The sequence below is a fragment of the Homalodisca vitripennis genome, chromosome 8 (genome assembly GCF_021130785.1).
Source record: "Homalodisca vitripennis isolate AUS2020 chromosome 8, UT_GWSS_2.1, whole genome shotgun sequence".
Lineage (NCBI taxonomy): Eukaryota > Metazoa > Arthropoda > Insecta > Hemiptera > Cicadellidae > Homalodisca > Homalodisca vitripennis.
The window spans coordinates 113539717-113564193 of NC_060214.1; the positions used below are offsets into that span (position 1 = coordinate 113539717).

The 24477-nt window shown below is 32.6% G+C and overlaps 1 protein-coding gene across 1 annotated transcript in view; it reads right to left on the reverse strand.

Annotated features, from left to right (window-relative positions):
• Window positions 1-557: 557 nt before the first annotated feature.
• Window positions 558-24477, reverse strand: part of LOC124367929 (probable RNA-binding protein 19) — a 29810-nt gene continuing 5890 nt past the window's right edge. The window contains 13 exon segments of the mRNA XM_046825136.1: window positions 558-1755; window positions 2755-2878; window positions 4212-4317; window positions 6619-6735; window positions 8793-8995; window positions 12930-13108; window positions 13925-14047; window positions 14600-14735; window positions 17671-17784; window positions 18176-18327; window positions 19464-19643; window positions 21086-21210; window positions 23676-23763. Of these exon segments, the coding sequence (XP_046681092.1) occupies window positions 1688-1755; window positions 2755-2878; window positions 4212-4317; window positions 6619-6735; window positions 8793-8995; window positions 12930-13108; window positions 13925-14047; window positions 14600-14735; window positions 17671-17784; window positions 18176-18327; window positions 19464-19643; window positions 21086-21210; window positions 23676-23763 (1715 nt within the window). The 3' untranslated portion in view covers window positions 558-1687.

Consider the following 24477-nt stretch of genomic DNA (forward strand, 5'->3'; position numbering starts at 1 on the left):
TGTTGAACTTAGACTGTTGACACTTAGACACTTAAATAAATGTTGAATCACCATCAACTAACAATATATAGGCCCTTAAAGTGAGGTCCTTCCATCTAATTACTTATTTATTTGGTGATATAAATATTATTTATGTGTTTGATAGTTGTTTTAGTGTATCTAGCTAGGGAAAATATAATATGGGAAAAATATTACAGTTTCATATTTTTAAACCTTTTCATAACCTCCGATTTATACCTCCATTAAACGAGGCTGACGATTAATTTTTTCCTTACGGAAAATCCCTCTACTGATCTCAAGAGAAACTAGGTTGTGCGTCTATACAGAGCAAATTAGCTTGTGGTACTAAAATGTTCTAATTATAACTTAAAATATGGGTTTTTACAATATTCTTTTGAATTTTTTTTTATGTTCTTTAATTTGACTAAAAATAATAGTGAAGATCAAACTCAATATTTTGTCTACAATCATTAGTTGTACTAATATATTTCTGATCAATATACAAATATCGTGGGAAAAATAAATAAATAACACTTTAGGAGTGTTTTTTTATCAAATATTTTGAATCAATTTGTAAATCACATAAACATAAGTAATTTTTTGTAAAACATACTCGGTCTTGAGCAGTTATAAAACACACTTATAAAACTAGAGCACTACAAAAGTACAGTTTATTTAACATTATTAACATCTTAAGCCAGAATTCCAAACATTTAGCAGGAGTGAAAAGGGGACTGGTACTCCTTACTGTATGAGCACACACATATGCGGATTTATTTCTATAAAAGCATTATCTAAATATAAAGTGTTTGATTCCAAACATGATTCTCACATCAAATAACTTCTAATGTGGTTTTTTATTACGTTTTGTAATTAGTTTTGCAGATGTCCAGAAAACTGGATGATGGTAGTGAAAGGGTTAAAATTTCAAAACTTGAATTTGTTATAATATAAATTTACAAAATATGGCCAGAGATATAACTTTTAACCCTCCAAGTGCTACTATTGCACTGTGCGATATGTTCATTTTTTTAAAATTGCCGTAAAAACGGTTTATTTAATTATTCCGTGATTTTCGTATAACAACGTAGGAGAGATTTCTCTACGCACTGGCTCTACTTTGTAAGCCTTTGAGTAGAAGGAAAAATAATGTTTTAAAACGCATTTACAACCTCTACAACATCTAAAAAAAAACAAAAAGAAAAAATATGTTGTACCACTCATCAAGACTTTTTTTTAGAGAAAAGGTAATTGTTTTGAATTATATTTATTTCCTAAAGCATGTTTTTCTGAAAAGAATGATATATAACACATGATCTTTGAATGTATATTTGTATCTTAAGAAACCATGCATTTTGATTCAAAACAGCCCAGCACTTTAAAGTGATTTAATTACCACTTGGAGGGTTAAGTTAACATGACCATATATGTGATAAATTGCGATATCTTAGATGAATTTACAGAAATGTCTGAAAGTATCTACTTACGGCCTGAGGCCGAGCCAAAACAACAGTAAATTTATAATATTGCGTGTTGGAATTCCTGCACTTAAAGAGTTGCTATTTACATAATTACACTTATGTACATAATGTTCACTTAAGTCTCTCATTAGCAATTTTGTAATCTTCATCCATGACTTCTTGAGTATGTTTCAAACCAATAAATCCTTTCGTGCAAACATCTCATTTCACTCATCATCTTCATTGTTTTCAATTTCCAGGTCCGCTTTGCTCTTCTTGCTTCTCTGAGATTTTTCTAAAACAAAATGTCACAGAATTTGTAAGTTTTATACTAAAATAATCTGAAAAAATTTTGTTGACAAAATGGGCCTTATATTCTTTAAACAAGGTATTTCCAGGTTAAAATTATTAGTGGCATCTTCTGTAATAATTGCAAGAAGTATGAAAGGAAAATACTGACAGTAGATATGAGAGAACCAAGGCCGAGCGGTTTAACACGTTGGACTTTGGATGTAGTTAGAGATAGCGCAAGTTCAAATCCTGTCTGTGACCGTAGCAATTTTATCAATACTATCGACCTTGTAGTATCGACTCCCCCCCTTATTCTGTTTGATAAGATCCTCGCACAGGCCAGTGGCCCATGAAGACAGACAGAATAAACCTTACAAGGGGATCAGTCTCTTTCTTTTTAAACAATTATTTTAAAGAAATATGTTATTAAAATATCAACTTCCCTTTCCCATTACTTTCAAACCAAATAAAACACAAAATCCTAATTTGATCGAAGGCATAACATCTACACTGAAATTAATTTAACAATCTTTGACAGGATAGTCTATTATTGAGAAATTGGTGTAATGAATTCGGTTCATGTTTATAATAGCAATTCACAGTAGTGCTGTACATAACCAATGAAATTATTTTGAACTATAACCTTCATAGTGCATTATAATGCACATTAGTATACACAAAAAATATCAATTAATAGTTCTTATAAAAAAGATGTTCATAGACGTGGACTCCATATTCAAGTCTCTGTCAGTAACAGATTGCAGATGCTGCACTACGTGGAAGGTGAGATGTAGCTAAACTCAACGATCTCACCGGAATTGTTGCAAATCTAATTCAAATCCGTATCAAAGGACTTGTAGTGGTATTAGAACTAAAACTCTAACTACTTCTAACGTGTTTAGATAATGCTCTACGAAAAAATTATCCTTCGGAACTGGTTTTATCCAGTAAAAAGCTTGCTCTACCATTGTCATTGACTCCCAGAACTAAATGTAGCATGTACCTGGACGGAAGTTGTCTGCTGTCCGCTTGCGGAGCTGTTCAACTGTTTCTTCCTGCTGCGCCCACTCCAGCACCAGCCTGCGCCCGAACAAATGGGTGCTCTGGCACAATGCCTGCATTGCTCTCTGGAACACCAACAACGTGATCCAACCAATTCTCCAAAGGTCATTCCATATAAAATCACCCAGGTCATGTCACCCACTACTTTATGTTTACATGAAACTACTCATTGATCTATATTTATGCCCTAAGAAGACCTGTAAAGTTTTATTATTCTAGGATTTATACTTTTTTTACTAGAATTTGTGAAATAACAATATTGCGATAATTTGGTTTTACAGAATCCCTTGCAGGAAATGAGTAATACATACAGTTCGTTCCAAACGAAATCAACACACTAAAATAAAACAATTTACTTCACCATCTCCAGAATTTGATGAAATTTGGTATGAAGGTAATCAACATATACATTAGGAAAATTGCCAATTTTCCCTTAAATATTTAAAATGTTTCAAAGTTATGGATAAGTAAAGTTTCTTAAAATCTACCAAAGAATCGGATCCAACACATTTTGAAATCACTATAGTTCCTGATCAAGCTAGAGAGATGGAAGTGGTATCATTTTACTCTGTTTTAAATGCACTTTCTTTTGATATACAACGCAACATACTTTGTCATAAAAAGTTTTTCTTTTAATCAAATTCAAAATTTTGATTTCCGGTTGGATCCGGGTTTTTGTTGGATTTTAAGAAATTTTATATAGCTGTAACTTTGAAACCGTTTCAAATATTTAAGGGAAAATTGGTAATCTTCCTAATGTATATGAAAACCTACCTTCATACCAAACTTCATTAAATTATGAGATGGTGAAGTAAAATTGTTTTATTTTAGTGTGTTGATTTCATACGGAATGACCTGTAAATATTACACATTTCCTGTAAGCAATTCTGTAAAACCAAATTACCATAATATTGATATTTTTAAAAGCTATAAAAAAGTATAAATCTTAGAACAATAAAACTTTACAGGTCTTCTTATGGCAAACATATAAGCAAATGTGCAAAGTTTCACGAAAATCAGAGATGGTGGGTGACATTTCATTAAAATATCGTATGATTTGATATAGAATGACCCCGAATAATAAAAAGACCTCATGCGTAGCAAGAACAGAACACTTAATTAATTTAACATGACAGTGCTCATACATTAAACCTCAAAATATCTAAAAATTCAATTTGTGTATTAATTAGATTCAATGTATTAATGAGGTGTGAAAACTACATACTTAGGACCCTGGCCACACACATAGGCCTTAGAACTAAATCCAAGAAAAAAATGTTAAAAGTGGTTCCATAGAAGTTCTAAACACTCTGCAGAAGAGAAATGTTTTTGTGCGCTAAAGAGATTTCATTCCATTTATAACGTCTTTATGAGCTACTTCATCCTTAGACAACATACCTTCGCATCGTGTTTGGTGTGGAACTCCACAAATGCAAATCCTCTATGAGGCCCTGTGCCGACCATCTTCCGAGGCAGTCTCAGCGCTTTGATCTCTCCAAACGTCCTGTAGAAAAACATTATTGAAATAACAATAAGAGTCAAGAGTCAAGAATATGTTTGAGTGCGAAATAACTGAGCGCACTAAATGATCAGATGAGTTTCTCTCATGTTCCTGTTAGATGATTATAACTCGAGGAACTTTGTAACATCCAGATGACAAAGACAAGTTGGACTGACAAATACAGTTGAACAATCACTTAATATTCAGTCACCTTAAGTTTAAGTATTTGCTCACTAACTTTATCCTTTCAGTTTATTGATTTGTAGTTTGTGTGGACTAAAAGTATAATAGACCAATGTGTACTTTGCAAATAATTGCTGTAATAGATGATTCTTTTTTGAAGGAGACAGGATTTTTCCAGACATTGACATCGTTCAGTGATACAAAAAATTTAGTATCACTACGTTTCGAGATCTGCAATCTGATCTCTTCTCCAGGTAAATAACTAACCTAACACATAATTACAAATTAGGTTAAAATAAACAAATACACACTACACTAGCTTTCACCAGAGCGTTGTGACACGCGTAAGTCAGGAATCACAATCACCATGTTGTGTATCAAACTCACTAACTCTAAAACATGCACTTAATAAAACTAAACACAACACTAATTATTAAACTGAAATACAGAATACAGGTCACAATAGGTCTGCATTCGTCGACCAACCACCTACAACACCAAATGAACGATAGCAAATGTCCGGTAAAAATCCTGTCCCCTTCACAATCCTTCCATTGTCAAAAACAAACTTCAAACAAAGGATTATTTTTTACTGATCCGCTCTGTGGAGGGTGTAATGAGCAGGAGGAGACTGCTGAGCACCTGCTCTTTGATTGCCCTGCAATAGCAAGAGAGCGGTATGCCATCTTTGGTAGTTTGGACAGGGGTGGTGAATTTTCCCAGGAGGACTTGATAGGTTGTTTTCGGCAGTTTGTTGAACTGTTGAAGTTGTAGACTGGTGGGCCTCATGGTGTGTTTCTGGGGTGCGCAAAAAGCCCTTGAGGCTTAAGTGCATGGCAGTAGGCCGCCCCAAGGGGGAAAAAAAATAGTAGTTTGTTTCCTAAACAAACATATAGTGACAGTTTTATCCTACAGTTCCAATAGAAATGTGGATTTCAAACTTTCACATTTCTATGCAGGTGACACAAGAGCAATTCTCAAATCCACTTCTAGTATTGACCTTCATAGGTTGATTCAAGACTCTCTTTTTGAATTATCAAGATAGTTTACAGCAAATGGTTTAAAATCGAATTCTACTACAACTCAATTAGTCAGTTTTCAAACTGTTCAAAGCCAGAACCATCTTGAATTTAACATCAAGTTAGAGAGTCAACGCATTGAAGTTTTGAAATCAGCAAGTTTTTTAGGAATCCACATAGACTCAAATCTAAAATGGACTGAATATTTTCAAATTTTGGGAAGAAAGCTCAACTCAGCTTGTTTCCAGATGTCAATCTTAAGAAATGTTGTTGACTTAAAAACAAAACTTATGATTTATCAAGCTATGTTTGCTTCAGTCATGCAATACGGCTTTGAAGTTTGAGGAAGTTCTGGTAGGCTGGCAGACATTTTCAAAATCCAAAAGAAATATTTAAGAATTTGGACATTTTCCAAAAGAAGAACGTCATGCAAAGGAATATTTAAAGACTGAAATCTGTTAACCTGTCCATTGGTTTATGTGCTGAGATGCTTATTGTTTTTAAGGCAGAATTTCTAGCTTTTTTTGCAAATCACTACAACCATAATTACAATACAAGAAATAGAGATATGTTGCACTTTCCAATCCATAGACTTTGTTTGTTTGAGCGTCCACTACAATATTTTGGAAGAAAATTATACAATAAGTTGCCTACTAGATTTAAATCAATACAAAAAGACGATTAATTTAAAATAAAAGTTTCAGATATGTTAAAAGAAAAAAAAATTACTCTACTGAAGGGTATCTATGTGATACAATAAATTAATAACATTTTATTTTTGATTTTTATAATATTATAATAACATTGTACATATTTAATTGTATAACATTATACTTGATTAATTACATTTTTGACTTTGACGATGTTTCATAACTGATATAATATTAAGTTCTATTTTATATCTTGACAATGTCACCCGTTCTTCTAGCTGTGCCGGATTAAAAGAATATATGTTATGTAAACTGTTACAATAAAGAATTTGAATCTATAAATTGAAAATCATTTTCAGGAGATACAAGAAAGATTAGAAATATAGTTGTTTGATCTCTTGATACATGGTACCCAATTTGGATTACACTATCAAAACATATAATATACTTACTCGAACAGTTGCTGGACCTCTTTCTGTGTAGCCTGGAAGGGAATGTTCCTCACCAAGATCTTAGTCCCGGTTTGTTTCTCCACATTACTCTTCTTTCTATTAGCATCTGCACTCTCTCTGTGAAACAAAACCGAATGGCATTGTAAGTCAGAATAAACACATTCATCATCCTCAAATTAGAGGATATCCATCTTAAGGCAGTCTACATTTGCAAAAGGAACACCTCTTTAATTGGAAGTTCCAAAGCTATGGATACTGGAACATGGCCGATATGACTGATCCTCACCTGAGAGCCAGTTGCAAAGTCAATATGTTTGCTAGTGCTACTGAAATCCACCGAATGAGTAGTTTATAGCGAAAACTTTATGAGTGATGTCAGTGTACATGAACAGTGTCAAAAATTTAAAAAGAAGGGTGTAAGTCTTGAGAGTCTTGATTAGATAGCCCAAGGAAAATGGAAATTTACGATAAGTGCATTTTTTACAGGATTTCTTGAAATATCAACATCAAGCAAGAGTGATCCAGAAGAAACAAAGAGACATGTTCTGGTTGGGTGTGGTTATAAGTATATACAGTGTCCAAAAAGTCCTAAACTAACCCAAAACTGTTTACAATTAATTTTTGTTGTAGAATAATAAGTTTCATTATTTCTGAGAGGGATCGGAGTTTTGGGTTACTAAAGTTAAAATCAAAAAGCTCATCAGTTTATTTTTTACATTAACCTAAGTTGCAAATTCAAGCCATCTTTGAACGGCTGCCATTTTTGACTCGGTTATCCGTTTTGAGGTCGGGTTTGCGGCTCTGTACTCTACTAATAAAAACCTTTTATTTGATATGCATATCAACCTATGCTTACATTTAAGATTTTCTTCTGACTCCTAGCAGGCCGCCCCCCTGAGGAAGTAGCGGATCACTGAATATGCGATAAAATAGATTTTTATGTCCAGTAACTTTGTGTAAGGTTTTGTAGCTCTATTTTAAATATTTTGAAAAATATTTAACTGACCCGGGACTTTTTGGACACCCTGTATAATATATCTCAAATAAGTAAATCTGGCACTTTTCGATCATCCGTTGTAGAGTCTAGAACAGTTTAGGCACTGAGTCATCAACACCTCTCTCAAGAATTGAAGAAATTATGGGGTAGATGACGATTTGCCACCAACAGAGAATTTCCAAATAGTGTAAAATTCAATTACAGAGTGTAATTTACTAAATGACCTCATTGTTGGCAAACTTCTTTGAAGGCGACAACAGAAAGCTATGTGGTGATATGGACTGTTATTTTGCCCAGGGCTTTTCCTAGGGTTGGTGGCGTTCAGGGCAATCGTAGCCTCGTAGCCCTCTCCCCAACCAACATAAATATAAAAAGTTAAATTGACATAGTTATCTAACCTATGGGACCTGTATCTAATATTTGGAATATCATATTTATGCCTGTAAGCTCAATGCTTTAGCCTAAAACTATGGTGAAATGAAATGAAAAATGTCTTTATTGAACAAAAAAGAAAAACATATTCAATTGGTGAGTTTAGGACTATTAAATTCTCTCTTATACCTAACCATAAATTTATAAGCCATATTTTTAGTGTAAAACAAAGCCACAGTATAGTCTACATTACTGGTTTACATTCAAAAATTATAATCTATATTTATATAAAATAAGCAAATGAAAAGAAGGTTATTCATGAAATTATGAAAATATGGTGCTCCCTCTGTCAGAGCCTATAGTCGCTGCACCCAGGGCAGCTTATCCCTCTCCCTTCGTCTGGCCATGGTTTTTTATATAGCAAAATAAGTTACAAAACTTAAATTGTAGAAATAAAATAAACTTGTATACATCTGGTTAAAACAACAGTTCTCATGTATTGTAAGGTATCAGCAAAACCTAAATTTATAATAGTTTAAGTTATAAAAGAATGTTGAATTGAAATAAATGTAACGTTATTGATAAAAACAAGAACGTGCTTTTGATGCTTCCATTTTCAAAGGATTTACAATGTGCTGGTAACTCTGATAAAATTGTAATTTCCGATTTTATTCAATTGTAATTTCAATTCCCAATGGAAAGTAAAAATAAAAAATAAAGAAATGTGTTTTTCAAGTTTTAAAAATTGATAATATACCCAGCAAGGATGCCTTACATTCACACACTAATAATAAGTAGCACTCACTGCAATGTGCGATTTGAGCGTTTGAGTTCCAGCTGGTGATCATCGAGTGTGGAGTGTTGCAGTTGTTTCAGCGCACGGTTCACCTCAGCCTGACGTGTCATCTGTACAAAGCCGAACCCCATGCTGAGGAGCTCACCCGGTCGCGAGGGATCCTTCTTGCGTGCAATCGTCACACTCGCTACTCGGCCACACTTGCTGAAGTGCTACAATAACACAACAAACAAAACAAAATTACAAATGTCACAATATATTGATGACATATTGACAATTTACGACAGTTTAAAAGCAAAGTGCTTAATGCTACCTATCAGACTACTTAAAATAGTTGCAAAAAACTCAACTTTTCCATTTAAACTAACCACAATGGAACTAAAAATTTTAAAGTTTAGAGTTTTCCTTTAGAACAATTATCTTTTCAACCATAATTCATAACTTTTTTAACTTTAGTTTTTGTGGACTGGTAATATTGGGCTTGAACTGAATCGAAAGTTAGTTTGTTAACGAGAAAAATGAGTAGTGTTAACAAGCGTTGTTCCCCTGTTCCTATACTTAATCTGTTATTCTTTATTAGGGTTACGAATTTTAATTGCTATTTATAATAGCTTGTGAGCAGTGTCGTAATTAAGGGCAAGATTAGGGGGATAGAACACCCCCCCCCCCAAAAAAAAAACAAATCCTTAAAAAATAAGTATTAATATACAGCATTCAAACTTGTTAGAACAGTGGTTCTCAACCTTTTCAACGCTGTGACCCTCTTTTTAGGTTGAGAATTTTGGCGATCCCCTTCTTGTAACATCGTAAAGTAAGCCTTTGTATGCAAAAATACAGCAATAATTAGTTTTAAAAAACATAAAAAACACTATTCAAAACTATATAAAAACGTTAGTGAGCACTGATTTCTTAATAATTAATAAACGATCCGGTAATAAATGTAACGAAAGTAATTTTAATCATTTTTAATTCTTCAATATCAAAGCAGGCAAAGACTTTGCGCAGTTTATTTACAGAACTGACGCGTGGTGTATTTAAAGCAGCCATCGCACGGCGCAATTCGTCCTCCGACAAGCCACTGTGCCAGTGTGCCAGTCGACTGCCTGACGTTTTGAGAAATAGTGCGTACTTTGATCTTCAAATTGAACACTCAAGTTTTAGTATTAATAATGGATAAGTTTTTAAAAAGAGAAGCTTCATGTAGCGAAAGTAGTTCCGAAGTCTCAAAACCAAAATGCCGAAAGTATGATAATGCATATCTACAGTTTGGTTTTACTGAACTTGAAAACAAACCTCAATGTGTTATTTGTAGTGAAGTTTTATCAGTTGAAAGCATGAAACCTTCAAAAATGAAGCGCCATCTTGAAACTAAGCATTCTGCGCTGAAAAACAAACCAGTCGAGTTTTTCCAGAGAAAACTGCTGTCCCTTCGCAGTCAACAGGTAAATATTAAAAGTCATACTGATGTTAGCAAAAATGCCCTCAAAGCTTCGTACGAGGTAGCGCTAAAGATTGCTAAAGTGGGGAAGCCACATACCATTGCTGAGGAATTAATTCTTCCTGCCGCAATCGATATGGTTTCAAATATGATTAATCCTCAAGAAGCTGACAAGCTAAAAAATTCCACTATCAAATGACACTGTGTCACGATGAATATCAGACATGGTGAAAGATGTTCAGAACCAGTAAAAGATGCAAATAAAAGAAAGCACGTTTTTTCGATTCAATGCGACGAATCAACTGACATTGCTATCTGTGCTCAGTTTATGTGTTTTATTAGTTATGATTGTGGTCACTCTATTAAGGAAAATGTATTATTTTGCAAATCTTTGCCAGACCACGCCACAGGTGAAAGTCTTTTTAAAGTGTTCATTGAGGCAACTGAACCATTTGAAATTGATTGGAACAAATGTGTTTCAATTTGTAGTGATGGTGCAAGAGCCCTTTCGGGTAAAAACAGCGGATTGATTGCCAGGTTGAAAACGTTAATGCCAAATGCAAACTGGGGGCATTGTTTTTTTACATAACCAAGCTTTGGCAGCTAAAGGAATGCCGGATGACTTGCGTCAAGTTTTGGCTGAGCCTATCAAAGTTGTTAACTACGTCAAGAGTTGACCATTGCAGAGTAAATTACTTGAAAACTTGTGTGAAGAGGTAGGAGCCCTGCACAAACATTTGCTATTCCACACCGAAGTGAGATGGCTGTCCCGGGGTAACGTGTTGAGTAGGCTGTTTTCATTGAGATCAGAAATTTTGCTTTTTTTAATGGACAGTAAACATGAACTTTCCCATTTTTTTCAGCGATGAAAAATGGTTAATAAAGCTTGCTTACTTAGCTGATATTTTTTCTCATCTCAACATTTTGAACTCATCCCTACAAGAACCAGAAACAACTATTTTGTGTGCTCAAGACCGAGTAAATGCATTTGTAAGAAAACTTACTCTTTAGAATACAAGAATAAAAGATGAAGACTTTGAAAATTTCCAACTTACACAAGAATTCAAGGAGTATGTCTCAAGTATTGGTGACACATCCATTGACACATCATCTCTCTCATTACTCATATCATCACATCTTGAAGCCTTGATAAAGCAGTTGAATGATTATATTCCTGTTAAAGATACAAGTGGATCTGTGTGGATAACAAAACCATTTTCCGAAAAAGCTGTTCAAAAAGCTGAATTTAATGCTGGCCTCCACGATGAACTGATAGATATATCAAGTGATCAGTCATTGAAACTTTTGACGATGTTTGTCCCGACAAGTTTTGGCTAAGTATAAAGAAGGAACACCCAGAATTGACCAAAATAGCATTGAAGATTTTGATACCTTTTTCTACTTCTTACAATTGTGAAAAAAAATTTTCCACAATGGTGAATTTAAAAACCAAATCAAGAAATCGTTTGGCACTGGAAAATGATATTATTTTGTGTTTGACAAAAATCAACCCAGACATTCTACAGTTAGTTAATTCAAAGCAAGCTCAAGTTTCTCATTAAGTCATTCTGCTGGACTTTAAAAAAATGTATTTTTTGCAATGTATTTTGTGTAGTGTGCCTTTTTTAGAATAAACAAATTTTGTCTCACAACAATAAGGCCTACGTTACGATACAAGCGGCGCGGCAGGCACCATCATTTTTAGCAGCGATTTTGAGTCATTTAGAGCTAAATTTGTTCCTTTTTGTTAATTATAGTTTTATTTTAAAATAGTATTTATTAATTTTAAATTGATTAAATATACTTATTGTATTTAACAAGTGGACTCAACTCAGTTTGTAAATAAGTTCATGTCGCTTCATTTGATATTCGCCGCTCATATGGTATATATGGCCTGAGTTTTTTAGTTTTTTTTTTTCATTTATCACCTATCTCGCGACCCCCCCAGACCCGTCCCATGACCCCCCTGGGGGTCGCGACCCACCGGTTGAGAACCCCTGTGTTAGAAATAAAATAGTTTAAATGAACTTTTAGTCAATTCTGTTTTTGAACTAAAACCAAATAAAAATAACTATGTATCACCACCCAAAGCAACTGACATCACTCCATTCTTTCAGCAAACTTCTGCAATGAATAAAATGGCCTTTGAAGCAAATATTCTTATAATTGTTTTTTAAACCTACTCAAATTTGGCTGTAGCAAAATATTACTCGGTAGTCTGTGTATAAACTTTGTTCCAGTATAACAAATCTGTGTAAAATTTTGTTTTGATAATGCAGAACTACTTTTACACCAAAGTGTGTGATGCAGTGACTATTGTCGGTTGAAGAGGCAGTATAAAACTGCTTAACATGACAAACTGTCTCAATACTGTATATAAGTTAAAAACAGTTAGAAATCTACACAGCCAGGTGCAGATTCATCCCCCAAAACCAAGTCTTAGTTACGCCACTGTTTGTAAGGTCTTAATCTTGGATCATTTCTGATTAATTATTATCTTCAATATCATCCATGGTTTATATACTGTTAAATACGTCTGTCTACTTTAGTATTCAATTATCATACATCTTCTGGCCAATAATCATATTTTATATACCGGTAATGTTAACTCACAGTTTCTGTAACTGGAAACATAATTAATAACAGTTTGCGGTAAAAAAATAAAGTAACTAAACTGGAAATGACTATGTTTCAACTGTAAATGCTACCTTTTTAATGCTCTCCTCTGTTGTGTTGAAGTTGAGATTCTTAATATAAAGCACAGTGTCAGGCTCGGGTTCAATTTCATCTTCATCCTCATTTTCACCCTTATTTTCTCCCTCTTTTTCATCTTCTTTTTGTTTATCATCATTATCTTCTTCCATTTTATCAGGGTTCTTTATATTTCCTAAAAATAAAAATAATTTAATTCGCATAAACATTTCTTTATAATTTTTCTAGTATATTGACATCCATTTAAAGATTATTATGCTATATATAGCAGTGTATGCAATAAAATTTAACTCTTATTTGTTTAAAGTTTGTTATTGACAATGGAAGGTTTGAAAGGATAATAGGATTTCGGACATTTGTTATTGTTGTATGTTATATATACATTACATTTTGTAATATAATATAACATTTAATTCTTATAATGACACAAAATTGTGAAAAATGTTATCAGAATCTTATTTCCTATAAATGTTGTAATAAAATATTCATTCTATGAAAATAAATATTACCAATTCTATTCTGAATTTGAATTTATTTTTACATAACATTTACATTGTTTACAAACATATTACATTTGCTAAAGTAACAAAAAATAAAACCTATTACAAGGATATTTATATATTCATGAAGTTTTATTTAGGTTACTCAGTATAAGAGATGGTGTGTGTGTGTGTTGTGTGTGTGCACACACGCACGTGCGGGTGCGTGCACACAGAGTATTCAACATTGTATAATAAACTGAGTATCAATCATCGGACAGATGTTTCCGCTTCATTGAAGTAAATCTTACTGGTTTATCTTTCTTATTGTGAGAACTTGTTGATTTCGATTTAACTTTTTCGAATTTGTGTGTAAAGTTTCATATTACTGTGAATTCAGACCTCAATCTCAAAATAAAATACAAACACATTTTGTAATCATCCTTTATAACAGTCATAACGAGTTGAATCAGTGTTATATGACCACTCTGTATTTAAAAGTTTGATCTTACCTTTATCGGTGAATGTGTCATCTGGGGCCCACTCCAGGTACAGAGGCAGATTCTTGAATCTGGTGTAGGCCAGAGAGTGGAAAGACTTCTTGGCCTCCGATGGCTCTAAAAACTCTACAATCGCTGAAATAAAATATATTATTAATACAATGGAAAAAATGAGTTCAGATAAAACTCATAACGAAACCTTCCAATTGTAAAGAGATTAATGTAAAACTATTTTATTTAAAGTTAAATAATAATTAATTTTCACATATTGTGAAAATAACAACTTTTATAACCGATATTAAAATATTCATCAGTAGGATTTCAATTTTAGATGAAAGTTCATTTCTACTTCTACAAAGACAAAAGTAAGGATTTTGCTTAGCACCATTGAAGATTATCATCTTATCACTTAAGAAGACATATCACTTAGTAGATATTAATATATTCATGAAGTTTTATTTAGCTTACTCAGTATAAGAGTAAGCCTTAGTAAAACTGGCAAAATATTTTTTCTGCCTGCCTAAAGCAGTTTCTTTGCTGTACGATTGTGTGTATGTCTGTTCGGATATATCGAGTATGAAATGAGCTACAGACTTGAAATTTTGCATGCAATCTCGGTGAAGCCTGTGTGAGGTGCTCCTATATTGCAGTAGTCCGAGGTGGTACAGAACATGCGAATGTAGTTACCAGTAACTCCACTGGGAGGCAGCAGTATCCTCCCCAGTTCACCAAACTTGCAGAAAATCTCTCTGATTTCACTGGCTGTGGTTTTTGCTGGCAAATTCTTCACAAGTATCACAGTCTTCGATCGCACTTTGGGGGCCTGGAATAACCCATCAGAATTTTAGTACCAATTATACATTTTTGTATAATTTTTAAACATGCACTTGATAAAATTTAATTTATTACATTATTAAAATTTCAATTTACTTCCATTCATATAATTTCAACCATTACTGCTAATAAACCCATTGAACTTTTTTGATGGAGCTTTTTTTTGGCAGACTGCCAACACTGCAGTTGGAGAAGGGAAAAATAAACAAATGGCCGACTCAGTGACAACCTGGCTCAAGTAAAAAGAAAAAAAAATAATTATATCTGTACAACATAATGTCTTGGGCTGAAGATATATGTATTGGACATTCTGTTGAGAGTAAGAGGTTAATTTCCTCATTTGTTCAGTACAATTATGGCAAAACTGTAAAAATTGAGTTTGTTTTAGCAGAAGAGATGCATTTTATTTTGAAATTAACAATAACATGACGTTTTTCTAAGAGACACTATTAAATTATTAGAAAAAAAAACAAAACAATAGTTTCTGCCTAAAAAAACTTAATATCCTTAAATTAACAAAAATAAATATTAAATAAAAATTTTTATTTATTACTATTTTTATATTTAAAAAACTATTAACCCTTTGAGTGCCACAGCATTTTTCCCAAGTCATACGCATAAATTGCAGGAGCATTTCCTTCTGTTTTGCAATTGTGTGGGGAAAAAACTATATTAAAAAAACTATTCAACCGATTTGAATAATTTTTTTTTATAGTTTGTGAATTATAAAACAAGGTATTTTTCCATATAATATTATAATTTTATTTTTATTTACACAAAAAGAATATAGGTTATAACAAAAAACTAAAAAATGAAAAAATACATTTCAAGTTTGAACCAAAAAATTATACATACAATATTTTTTAATATTTTTTTTAGCTATACCATATGAAAGAGCATGAAAAACTTAACAAAAATCATGCATAATATGGTGTGTTACAGTAATATTTAACCAGATACTGCAATATATACAAAATACAACAAAAAGCAATTTTTGTTCAAGTTTGTCAAAAGTTTAGAAACAATATTATAACTATTCTATTTCACTCAATGAAATAAGACGACTGTAAAATACTAATTATATAAAAAGTATATAAAAATATACACAGGCCTACAATATAACCTTACTTCACCTAAAATCAATAGTTTGATTGGAACTTGCGTTTTACTTCATCACCAATCCAACAATAAAATATACATCACTAAACAAATAAACACGAAAAAAGAAGTTTATAAATGCAGTGTAAGTTTTACTGAACACAATTGCAGAATAGCAATAACAACAGTTTTCAGCATAACACACAAAACTAGCACAATGTAAACACCCAACGAACCAAACTGTGTAGTTATGGCAACAAGTAGCAGCTGACCAACTATTGCGTCATCTGTTTGTTTCTGATGGCAAATAACTACAAGGAGGCGCGGTGAACAATAAAAATCAATCACAATCGATAGTTCGAAACTTGTAGATTGCCGTGAAATAGGTTATTTTTCAAAACAAAAATGAATTATATGTAATATTAATTAAATACAAATCGTCTACTGGGTAGATGCCGGCAATTTATGCACATTTCACAACATCTACTATGTAGACGCTGTGGCACTCAAAGGGTTAATAACAAAATTGGTTTTATAATTAACATAAACGATTTAAATTATAAATACAGAGTGAGTTAAAAATATGGATACACTTGGTTTAGTTTTGGATGGATAAAGATAGACTCAGGACACTGTTCTAGGAAATAGAAGTGAACTTTTTAGTCACTGTTAAAACTTTGCCCATTTTCCCAAAATGGGATTTGGGGGGGGGGCTCAAAATGTTTAAATGTAAAGACCCATTAAGTGACACCTCATTTGAAAGGTCTTGATAACAGAAGAACAGTGGAAACTAGAACTTTCTTTCTTAACCTACTATAAAATGGCAGCTCATTGAAATTAATTAAAAATTAATCGAAAAAAAAATATGAACATCCACATTTAGAAGGTAAATCACTTCAATAGACAACCACTTTCCTTACAAACTCAAACCTGCTTTACAGTTATTACTTGCTGCAGGGCAGGCCTCTCTTATCTTATCAGTTTTGAGGAAGTCCAGTATCATGTTCAGTTTCTGGTTGGAATTAACAAAGTTAAGAAGTGTTTTTGTGATACTTTACGTTGAAATGGAGTGTTTAAGTGAACAAGAGCATAATATGATCCTGATGATACGAGGCTACAGAGACCAGGTGAATGATGAAGTAAGGAATTTATTTAATGGCACCTATCCCAATCGAAACCCTGTATCTAAATAATGAGTTCAAAAAAACAATCCAATGTTTCCAGGAAACAAGCAGCGTTAAAGACCGCCCCAAACCTGGGTGACCAAAATTGGCTACAAACGAAGCATTGTCCCTTGATGTTTTACAGTCTGTTGTAGAAGATCCTCATGCCTCTTCTTCTTTTATCAAGACCTTTCAATTGGTGTAACTTAATGGGTCTTTACATTTAAAAATATTTAGCCCCTCTGCCAAAAATCCCATTTTGGGGAAATGGGCAAAGTTAAAAAGTTCACTTCTATTTCCCAGAAAGGTGTCCCGAGTTGCATCCCTCTATGTTTATCCATAAAAAACTAAACAGAGTGTATCCGTATTTTTAACTCACACTGTGTATATGTGGTTTAGAATGATTATATTGAAACTTCAAAGTTCCGTTAAAATATTAAAAGCACAACTAAAGTAATAGAGTTTCAAGGAAGAGTCTCATTTTGAACCAAATTAATTGGATTTACTGTGCAGTTCAAATCTGTATAAACTAGTAGATCAAAGAGTTAACTCTTCTAAACAGACATTTTAAATAAATATACAGTTAAAATCAGTACTGTACAATTTAGCTTATGATATGTTCACATTAAAATCTCTGAAAGTTGACATGAAAAACGAGCTAACCTGATTGAAGGCATCCAACGAAACTCCATTGTTTTCCAGGAACTTCCGTGTGTCTGAGACCATTTGTGTCTCCGCCAGCGCCAATCTTACAGCAACCGCAGAACCTGTCAGTACCTGCACAACAGAATAACGAGTAGTGTTAATTAAAACTGAATTTAGAAGTAACAAACTATATATGTTAGTGTAACAGTTTAATATGTTGATAAATGCAAAGAACCAACCAAGTGACTACTCCAATTTTGTGATGTTTTGTTCCAAAATGTTGATGTATAAATACATACAACTTCTTAAGTAAAAGGCAAAACATTTGTAACAAAAATGATTGTTCATACCCAGTTATTGTGCACTTTTTGTTGTTTGTATGGAAAAGGTTAAAAATACAATTTTTTTTGCTGTTATCAGAAAAATAAACTTGTATGTTTAACACCTAGCTTTGAACAATTAAAACAGAAATGAAATGATTTAAGTATACTTTTACTACTTTAGATTATTGATTCATACTGACCTCTTGCTTGGAAAGCTTGTACTTGTCAGCTATTATATCAACAACTGCGTTTTGGCCCAAAAAGAGTGTATTCCAGTTGTGACTTTGTCCTGCAGCGGCTTTCTGTTTATCCTTTTTCTTATCCTTGAAGTTTTTGTCTTCGTCCTCTTCTTCTGTAAACACCATTAGGCTTAAAACTAGTTTGCTTTCATTGTTCATAACTTAACCCTTCCCATGCCATAGACGGATATATCGGTTTAATTACATTTTTCAACGGAATTAAAATTTATTTGAAATAAACAGTTTTGTTAATATATCTTTTTTATTTTTTCATCAATAAATATGCTAAATTTAATTAAAATGCCCTATTTTTCCTTTTTTTGTTTATACCTTGTATAATTTAGTTACAACAAAAATTAACTTTGAACTTGAAAAAAAAACTAAATTTTTTACTTGTCTTGGCGTTATAGGAAAGTTAATGGATTTATTAGTGGCGTGCGAAGGGCTAAAACATATTTTTATCACAACCCTAAGTAATATACATTGCATACATGCTATAATACATATACAGTATATTGTATTGCTATATACATCTAAAATTCAATATTATAGGTTATACCTAGCAAAAATAGCATTATTCAATTTAACAATATTTTACATAAATGAATAAAGAAATTTGAGTGTTTACTATTTCCAAGTTTTACTGCTGCAACTCTTTAAAATATGTATTTTTTCAATTACGATATGTCAGTGATGTAACTAAGGGGGACGGAAGAGTTAGAGGGGGATAAAATTCCCCCAAAGCCCTAAGAGGTTTAAAAATTATATGTATAAGGGCAATTCATTTTGCCAATGGTATAGTATAGCGAGTACGGTGGCGGTTATCGCAAGATAACCGGATAAAGCAAGGCCGAGCGTGGCTGCTGCTTGGTTGGGTGACTGCTAAGTGATCCTGTCCTTGCAAGCAGCCCGCCTGCCCGGCCATTGGTGGTGGTTCGGAAGTAACCTTACCGTTGGTCCCCAGGTTAAGTGTTAGAGAGGGTTTCTTAACCCTAACTTCGCTTTGTAAAATAAGACATCTTTACTTTACTTTACTTGTAAAGTTTTTAACTAGTTTTAAATACAGGAATTAAATATTTTAATTTGAATTAGTCCTTTCTAATATATTTATATTTAGATCTATTCCACAACCTCCAGTGTAGTGTGATATTCAATCAGATTCACCCTCTCCCCCAAACCCAAGTCCTAGATACGCCACTGGAATAAGTTGTGTTGTCTCATGCACTTATTCAGGTAGGTGTTCACTCACTGTCAGCTGAAGCCTTTGTCTTTGCAGGGAGCAGGTGTAGCATGCGTCCATGGAACACGGAACCATCCAGTTTGGTGTAGGCGGCTACAGCGTGTTCTGGCATGACATATGTTACTGTCGCAAACCCCTTCATCTTGCGGCTCTCTCTGTCCACAGGCATCGTGACATCGGCCAGGGGACCTGCAGTAAATGGTTAATCTCGACACAGACATTCAAACACATACGAAGTGCAAGCAAAATATTATATTCAAAAGTACAACAAAAAACAAGTTTTATTGGTTGGTAATTTACAAACTACAATCAGCTGTCAATGCAAATGTACGTAGCAGATTCACGGCAATAAATGATCATAAATATAGGAAATACTAACTGCAAGGTAAATATTGTTTATAAAGCTACAACAATTTGATAACCCCTTAACGGGTTTTTAAGTACCTAAAATTATGTTGTTTTGCTGAATATTTTTGCTGTTTTTTTTTTTTTTTACAGAGACAGGTTTGTAGAGTTTAGATATATACTTTATATGCAAAAAACAGTTTAGTGTCTTATTTCAAATTTTTGTTATTTTTTATATATTGTCCACAAAGTCATTTTCACTATCTGTAAGCACTACACAAACATAAGAAAACATAAAAATTATATAATTATAAGACGTTTTTAAAAAGACAATCACAGTACTGTACTTTTCAGTCGGAATCACTGTCTGTTATCGCCAACACTGGTGCTTTGATGACATGGACTAATAAGTTCTTTAACTAATAAACACCCAATAATAGATCATGTTGTAATGCGTATATACTTATTTATTGTATTTCTATTGTTTAAACCATATTTTAAAGTAAGACCATGATAATCCGGCATTGCCAGATTCCCGAGCTTGCCGGATTATCAAGGTCTTACTGTACATGTAATTCTTCATATTTTGAAATAATTTCTTCAGAGTAATATGATTACATTTTTTTTGTGGGTGGAAAACACTGCAATTTTCCTGAAGAATTCCAATTTTAGCTTAGAAGAATTATTAGAAGAATTCAAGGACCTATGTCAGTCATGTCCTTGAAAATTTCTCACTCTCACTTCCCTTTCTTCAATTGATAACGTGTTCTAACCATGGGCAAAAACGAGAAATAATGCTTGTTCAACTAGTCATGAAAAATTTTCTGAGCAACCTCACCTGAAATTCCATGTTTGAAACCAATTAAATTAGAATTCATAGAATATAGACAATAACATCAGTAATTCCTTTACTGCACATGTGGAAGATTTATAAAATCCAACATCATTGGATGGATATGTTCATTTTAAAGATCATCATCAATGTTTACGCACTGCCGTTTCTATCATCAAATTTTCTCCAAATGATCTTTTCAGGATCTCAGATGGTAGTTTCTAAAGAAAAAATGGAATTTGATGTTAACACACTGACATTTTTAAATCCGACAAAAAAACTCAGTCTTCTGTCACAGAAGACTTGTAGCTTTTGACAGAAGCCTAGTCATATTTTTAATTGCAGGAATAGGTGTTTTCCTTTTGGAATTGTTTCTTAAATACAGGCTATGATTCTGACAACTTTTAATTCCATCTCGTATTACAACCGATGTGGAATATGAGTAATATCTTACCGAATGTAGCAAAATGTGCAGTCAACTCTTCCTCCGATATGGTATATGCGAGGTTCCGCACGAATATGCTGCCAGACTCGGCTATACTCTCCTCCTGCATCAGTGCGGCTTCTTGTTCCTTCCACCTGTGTACACAATCAAGTGAGCCACCGCAGAGAGAAAAAAATTCAATATTTTCAATGACAACAGTTTCCATGTCATTATTACACTACATCTTTGATAGTGTTAAATTTTGATATGACCTGCATTCTTTATACAATATGAAAACTTATTACTTTGAAAATGATTACAATATACTGTAAAAATAAATGAGAAGTTAAAGAGTTAACCACACTGACGTTTAATTCTGTCAGATATGGTCAAATTGTCTGAATTTATTCACCGGTTGTTTGATGTAGCAACTTTATAGAGTAGTACGTTGTAAAATCTACATTAGAGTTAAATCTACTAACTCTATTAGTTTAAAAAGATTTTAAAATGTTGTAAGTAATTGGCTTGTTGATAACCCATTTTATTCTTTAAATGACTACTTAACCTGTGATATTAGTACTTTAATTTTTTTAATAATTAAGATTTTGTTAATAGTTATATCTCCTTTTATTCACTTATTGTTGTAAAACTTATTTTATTGTTATTTTTATTTGTTTTCTTGTTATTTATTTACTATTTAATTTATACTGTCTATAATGTTTTAGATATGTTATATATTTAACGAGATGCTGCTAACACCATATTGACTTTTATTTTCTTTTTAATGAGCAAATTGTGGCGTTATTCACATTTACCTTGTACATATAAAATTTACTTTGACTTATTGTGTAAATGTCTAATAATTACACTTTTTAAGGTGTGATAGGAGTAGGCCCTTTAGATATAAGAAAAAGTGATGTTGTCCATTGCATTGTCATAAGTGCTTAAAGACAATAAAGATTTCTTGATTATTTGCTACTGCTGTACCATTGGCTACTGTGTGACCCTTCAACATGTTGATTTCCAAGAGCTAACCTCTAACCTCCTGTTCCTGCTAATAAGTGTATAATCACATGTTTTAGGTATATTTATATTGAGTATAAATAGTGGAGAAATGTCAAAAAGTCAGAAATAATGCAACCCTAACCCAAAATTGTTTACAATACGCAAAACAAAACTAACCTTCACAGATAGGCCCATGACTACAACACTCACAAACACACATCATCACTTTTGTATCATTATTATTTTCAACTTACCATACAGTTAAATAGTATTTAGACTAAAACTGATAACCTATTAATTTGTTCTTGATTATAAACTTATTACAAAAGTTTAATATTGTTTCAACACAATTGTTGAAACATAATATGAACACAAACCGGTCTGTAATAAACAACAGAGCAGACACAATGTTGCAACACAGCTGATTTGAGCCATTTATCGGTTTCTACAAACAGCTCTCTTTCTACAAAATCTCTTTTAATACACATGTATAAAAAATTAGATGATTTATTTGAAAGAACTCAACACACCCATAACACATGTTATTCTAGATCAACAGGAATTCTACCACTGCAATTAACTAAATCTTATTCTAACACCAACTCATACTATCTAGCTCACGTGCTTTTTATAAATATGAGTAAACAGTTTCCAAATTTTAGTTTTTTCAATGAAATTTCTATAATTATCTTTAAAAGGAAAGTTAACCAGTGGTTATTATCATTGTCTATTGAGGAGGCCGAGGCAGTGTTGTCTACGAACTACGGGCGGACAGTTTGACATGTAAACAGCCACCACTCCTATCACATCATCATTCATTCTCACTAACCTATTATAATCTGCGGTGACCCTGCTTATTTACCATTGTTGCTAATATGTATATGTTTTAAAATTAATAATATTCAATGCTTTAAAACAGGTAAAAATCAAAATTACGCGGTTTTTTCCTTTTAATATATTCATTCCATATTCACGTATGTATGTGCATGCATGTATATATGTATGTGTGTGTGTATGTATGTATGTGGTATATAATAGTGTATTATTTTGTATTATATTAATATTCATTAAAAAAAAAAAATTATATCCAGTCCGTTATTTCTTCAGGCGTGAGCAACTCGAGTCTGCGCACAGGCATCATAGCCCATGCAGGCTCATTTCCCGAGGACAATGTTTTTATACATGATGTTATTTTTATGATGTTTATTCTATGATGATTATTTTTTATTCTTTGTTCACATTTCAAACTTCGTTCGGTATTGTAAAAATTTAGAAGTTAATTGTACAGATTGTATTGTAATATTGTACATATATTTGGGAAATAAATCAATTCATTCATTCATAGCTAAATAAGAAGAAAAACACTTTCTGTGAAGACAAAAATAAAGTAAGCAATGTCCTCTTTGTAACAATATAAAATATCGCTGGAAGTAGTTCACACTGATGCCTTTATGTCACGTATGCTTACGGTCTGCACTCAACCGTGATGTTCTTGTAAATCACTGCAGTCGGCCTCGTTCGTAGGCTGTGATTGTCTCGTGAAACCATGTAGAAGTGTTAACGGACTTCCTTTGTGTTGCTTATTATAAGTATGCTAATATTTAACCTAAATTACCTTTTTTGTTTCTCATTTTTCGTTTCTGAAACTTTTTGGTTTTCATCTTCTTTTCCACTATATTCTTTCACACCAACTTGTTTTCCTTCTGTAAGAACCAAAAGATAACATCAGTAAAGTGAATAACATATCTGCCATAAATCACTGTGATACTTGTTCAATTTCAATCACATAACACATTTTCAATACTTATCTTCTTTTAGTTAAAAATGTATTTATTTCTTGAATTAAGCTTTTATTTTTGAGATTACCACATTGACTGTGGTGGACTTGATTTACTACTATTTCGGCTGTTGTAAAGTCGGTAAATGACTCGTGTTGCAGTGAAGGTGTTATATATTTTTAAGTTTAGTTTTAAACATAACATTAAATACAACACAAAAATGCAGAACAACAAAAAAGGAACAAAATAAAGTCTACTGTCAAAAAATGCTTTCTAGCTCCATTTGACTTCCTGCAAACTGATTTCTAAATTAATGGTTTGATCTTTACAAGAAAATTATATTAATAGGGTGGGAGCCAAAAGCCAATTTGCAATGCATAAGCACATAACCTAGTTTTTTAAGAAATCAGTTGAGAAATTCCCTCATAAAGAAATTGGTCACAAATTGCTCTTGATTTTAGTGGTGTTTGAAATGAGAGGATAGATATTGAAAGAGTAAAAAAAATCAAACAATACATTTTTTACAAGTCTTTTTAGTAGTTTTAAATACTCAAAACCATCAAACAAGTAATTTAAAAACGTAAAAGTTAAATCAGTGTCAGCCAAGATAACAAGTAACTGCATGGCTGAAATAGCAAT